Source organism: Hydra viridissima, unplaced genomic scaffold (genome assembly GCF_058129835.1).
Source record: "Hydra viridissima isolate aposymbiotic clone 2 unplaced genomic scaffold, HvirCarnegie_v1 scaffold_11, whole genome shotgun sequence".
Taxonomy (NCBI): domain Eukaryota; kingdom Metazoa; phylum Cnidaria; class Hydrozoa; order Anthoathecata; family Hydridae; genus Hydra; species Hydra viridissima.
Window position 1 is genome coordinate 13,525,249 of NW_028324310.1, and position 4,752 is coordinate 13,530,000.

Below are 4,752 nucleotides of genomic sequence, written 5' to 3' on the forward strand. Positions count from 1 at the left end.
TTGCGCAATAAACAGACCTGGTTTCCATCAGCCTTCGCATTATTGTTTTAAAGTATTATAACGAAAGTGTTATAACGAAATGAAATTAACGGAAGATTTCAAATAAAGGTTGAACGTAGAACTTGAGAATGCAGACAAACTGATGAATAATTATCTTTTTTATTAAAAAAAATGGTTTGAAGGTTACTATTTCTAAATTTTACATGTAATAAAACAACAATGAACTAAGTTTTAAAAGTTCTTCTTTTAGGAAACAAAACTGTTAAATTCTTTTTTAAAATTTATGACAAAAGTACATTATTTGCATTATAGTTTATTCTCTAATAAATCAAAAAACGGCAATTTTAATTGCCACAAAAAATTGCGCTAAATAAACATACTTTTACGACTTTTTTAACGTAAAAACCATGCTATTGATGTATTGCTTTTGTCAGCAAAAAGATCATTAACTTATTTTCAAAATGGCGAATATTAGGGTTTTTAGTGGGACTTTTTACAACTTTGACTTCGAATTAGAGCACTTTCCGTTGATTTTCAGGTCTATGTTTTTATATTTTTCTGAATCAGCATAAAATTCTCTATCAGAATCAATCATAAAAAAAAAAAAAAGGGGGGGGGGGGGAGAAACTGCAGTAGCGCCGCTTTTCCCTGTAGTATGCCTGCCGCATTGTAGCAATATTCAAATTGAAAAATATATGCAATATTTTCTAAATATATATTCAATCTTTTTCAAATATATTCAATCTTTTTCAAATATATTCAATCTTTTTCAAATATATTCAATCTTTTTCAAATATATTCAATATTCCTGGGGAGAACGCGGCCAATCGGCTTTTGGTTGAACAAAACATTGTCAACATTTAAAAATACTTTAATAATATTATTAGAAAAAGCGTGTAGTTATAAAAAGCAGTTATACTTATACCGATATGGATAGTTATAGCAAAGTTGCATCTTTGTTAGAGGAAGCTTCTATTCTTCTTCGCACAAATCAAAGCACAAATATCAGCAGGCCACAATCGGAACTCACAATAACCTCCACATTACAAAGAGCTAGAGGAATGCTCAATGAAAGTGGTTCATCGGGTATTTTTAGGCGCCTTAATAGAAACGATAGATTAAGGTCGTCAGCACCATACAGTAGTGTTGTTTTCTCGCAGCGAACACAACGTTTCAGTTCTACATTTTCTTTTCTCCTTAATAACTCCCCCCTTTACAAAAAGTTTTCCTTCAATTTATACTATACAAAGAACCTCAAATATGCTCATAAAATAAACCGCTTAAACTATATTTACAACATATCAAATAAACTACGTCAATCAAATCCGCCGTAAATAGTTTCTTCACGCAATTCAATTACAAGTAGCAATATAGGCAACCACATAGGCAATCAAAATAAATCAAAGAAAATGACAAAAACATTAGAATTTGCACTAATTTCATCTACAGAAAATGATGAAGAACAATTCCTAAAATGGGATTCTGTAATTGCAAATGGAATTTTGATTATCAATGAATTCGATAGTGAACAAATAATAAGAGAGAAAATAAAGGAGTCGTTGCATGAAAAATTTCCTTTGCTGGGTTCAGATGAATTCGATTTTGTTAAAGTATCACGAAAAAAAATATCAAAATTAAATAAATGCTCAAATATTGATTAGTCATATGATGTTGTAAAAAAACTAGCTGGACAAGGGCTTTTATATTTACAGCTAAAAGAACGATGCAATGATCATCAAATGATCATTCCAACGGAAGTTATTGAAATTCCATCAGCTTCATTTGTATCAAAAAGTTCACAACTAACAGATCAAGAAGATATTAATGAAGTTGATATACAGGAAATAAAAGAACTTACATCAGCTTCATTTGTAGCAAAAGGTTCAGTTGATAAAAATATATATATTGAAATTGATTTTGAAAACCAAAAAATTAAGGAAATTAAAGAAAATAATCTTCAGGATCCAATAGAAATTTTAAGGTTTCTTCAAAAAACAATGATCAAGGGCAGAGTTCAAGATATAGAAAACATTGATGAAAACACGGATAAAGATTCTGAGACAAACTTTATTTGTATCGATCGACAAAATATTTTAATGTCAACATTTGCTGAATTAGAATCCGTTGAAAATTTTTTAATTACATTTGAAGTTGACTTTATGGGAGAACTAGCTAAGGATTATGGTGGTCCAAGGAGAGAGTGGATACGAGAATGCAATAGAATGATTAAAGAGAGATTATTTGATAGTGGTTTGAGAGAACTCTTTGCTGAGGAATATTACTTTGTAGGTTTGTTAATTGGTATTGCACTCTTTCAAGGAGGGCAGCTACCAACATATTTACCAGACAGCATCATTATTGAGATCACCGAAAATACAGCAGATATTTGTATATCTAATATACAAAAAGGTTTAAACAAGTTTAATTTGATAAGGTTTTTCAAAGAGTTTCCACAATTACTTGAATTATTAAGACCTTCAAAAGTACAATTCACAGCAAAAATGCTTTTAAAATTATTGAAGCCAAAATTTTCATCAGAAGGGTCGACAGCTTTAGTTAAAGAAAAAGAGATTTATTCTATGTTTGTGAAATATGTCAGAGAGGTAAGTTTTTTTTAAATGTAAAACAGTGATCACTGTGATGTTTTAGATGTTACATATAATATATTATTTAGGTTGCCAGTGGTAGAAGAGAGTGTGTTTCATTGGCAAATATTCTTTCTTTCGTCACTGGAGCTTCAGAAGAGCCTCTACTTGGGTTTGCATTGCAACCGTCTGTTGAATTTATTCCTACTATTGAAGCTGATGAAAAAGTAAAAGATCTATTATATTTAATAAAATAGTAGTATTTAACTGAAAGATTTTGCTCATACTCAAAATAAATATCGGAATAATTTATTTCATTCAAATTTAGTTTGTTATCGGAAACTAAATTATAATTTGAAAGATGTATATTATTAAAATATTATTTTTATAGTCTGTCAAGTCATGTTATCCAGCTACTGGTAATATGTAATCTAGTACAACCTGATTCATGTTAACATCAGGAAGGGCATTTAATTGTAAAAATGTTGCTTTAACTTTTCTATAATGGTTTTTAAGTGTCACTATGAAGTGGTTTGGATGGTTCTTCATAGTTTATGGTTTTTAGATTTCTTCATAATACAAAACTTGCAAAATTAAAAAACGTAAAAAAGGGCAACTTTGGCCCTGCATGTTTCTGCATGACTTTGTTTCACAATATATATTTTGTTTTAAAATGTTTATATACTCTACCATAACAGTGTTCCCACAGTCCTGCAATGTCCGGGACTAGTATCCTAGAAAGTCCTGGGATTTTTCTTTTTTTTTCTCAAAAATCCTGGAAAAGCCCTGGAATTTTTAAAGTGTAGGGGAAGTTTGTGTACCTAGGGCCACATATTTTCAACGTCAAAGTTTAATGCTTCGCACTTGTCTAAAAATTGTAAAACTGATATGATCAAATGTATATACCAATTACTTTCTATTAATATAAGTATATTGACTTAAATAAAAAAGTTCCGCCATATAGAGGGGTTTGAAAAAAATTGGCCATAGGTACAGTGAGCTTTTTTTTAATTGTATCCAATTTAATTGTAGACCAATTGTGGCCAATTTTTAATTGGCCACCAGCTATTGTACCTAGGATAATTTAGGTGCAAAGTAGGACAAAACCACCCCAGTTTACTTTAATTAGTGTGATTTCTATAATAAACTAAAAACATAAACAAGAATAATTTGCAAGATCTTGAAATTTTTTTAATAAATATGCAAAAATGTGTGTAAAAAAACTCCATGCTTGGATTTATGATGTAATTTTTCAAAAAATATTTGAAGGTTATTTTCATAAAAAATTGTTTTTTTAAATAAAAATAATAAAACTAGACATTCTTAAGTGTTGCAAGTTATAATAATATTTTTATTTTTGTTCATTTATAGGATCAGAAGACACATGAAGCATATATGTATATACCAACTGCACATACTTGCTCTAATTGTTTAGTTTTGCCGCGTGGCTCGCTGTTATGCAAGCTTCCAGCTAATAACGACCTTTTTGATGTTTATGACATGGCATTTACTAATAACTTTTTTGGAACAATATGATTTTGCAATATGTTTGATGATATTTTTACATGTTCATATATGAAGTCTTACCAAGTAATATATAATATTTGAGAGAAACGCTTATCTTTTTTTTTCCAAGTCTCTGGTTTACCCTCTAAAAATATTAAGAGACCGTCTAGAACGAATGCAAAAATTTAAAAAGTAACCCTATTATGGATAATTTCCATTTAGTAGCAAATGAATATATTGCTTGATTTGAATATAGGCTCAAAACGAATTACATGGAAGTAAAAAAATATAGTACTCTCGAGTCCTTAATAAACAACCCCCCCCCCCCCCCCATTTCCACTGTGCCGTTTATTCCCACCCCACTTGTATTCTGGACTCGAGAGTATAGATACAAAGGATTCTATTTAGTAGAAACTATTCTGTACACATTAACAAGCAGCTAATACAAAATAAAATAGAACAAGAAGTTAAATTCATCTGAAATTATAAATAAGATTCAAATTTTTCCACCACAAGTGCTAAGGCTTCTATGTAAATGTCGATTGCCATTTCAGTGGATTCTTTAGACATATCTATTGAATTTCTGACGAATGCTTCAATATCAATTCTATTCGGAATACTAACTGAGTTAACAACAACATTGTTTAAATCGTGAGATAAA

The 4,752-nt window shown here is 29.9% G+C and overlaps 2 protein-coding genes across 3 annotated transcripts in view; one reads left to right on the forward strand and one right to left on the reverse strand.

Annotated features, from left to right (window-relative positions):
* The first annotated feature begins 654 nt into the window (after positions 1–654).
* Positions 655–4,199, forward strand: LOC149882298 (uncharacterized). Of its 2 annotated transcripts, XM_090067336.1 has the most exons (4): positions 655–1,143; positions 1,367–2,603; positions 2,675–2,812; positions 3,957–4,199. In XM_090067336.1, exons 2-4 carry the CDS (start codon positions 1,740–1,742, stop codon positions 4,119–4,121), a joined length of 1,167 nt encoding a protein of 388 aa, XP_089923462.1. In that variant the 5' UTR covers positions 655–1,143; positions 1,367–1,739; the 3' UTR covers positions 4,122–4,199. The 2 variants fall into 2 exon arrangements, with proteins under 2 accessions (XP_089923462.1, XP_089923461.1); XM_090067335.1 differs by lacking the exon at positions 655–1,143 and having other exon boundaries at positions 1,318–2,603.
* Positions 4,200–4,448: 249 nt separating this feature from the next.
* The window catches only part of LOC149882299 (uncharacterized), a 1,839-nt gene continuing 1,535 nt past the window's right edge, over positions 4,449–4,752 (reverse strand). The window contains exon 1 of the mRNA XM_090067020.1: positions 4,449–4,752. This exon is cut by the window's right edge and continues 1,535 nt beyond it. Coding sequence (XP_089923146.1) covers positions 4,575–4,752 — 178 coding nt within the window. The 3' untranslated portion in view covers positions 4,449–4,574.

Bases quoted from the DNA above. Each gene is read 5' to 3' on its own strand.
- LOC149882298 (XM_090067336.1), top strand. From the start codon at position 1,740: ATGATCATTCCAACGGAAGTTATTGAAATTCCATCAGCTTCATTTGTA. The intron at 2,604-2,674 runs GTAAGTTTTTTT...TATATTATTTAG, and splicing joins TTGTGAAATATGTCAGAGAG to GTTGCCAGTGGTAGAAGAGA. The intron at 2,813-3,956 runs GTAAAAGATCTA...GTTCATTTATAG, and splicing joins CTATTGAAGCTGATGAAAAA to GATCAGAAGACACATGAAGC.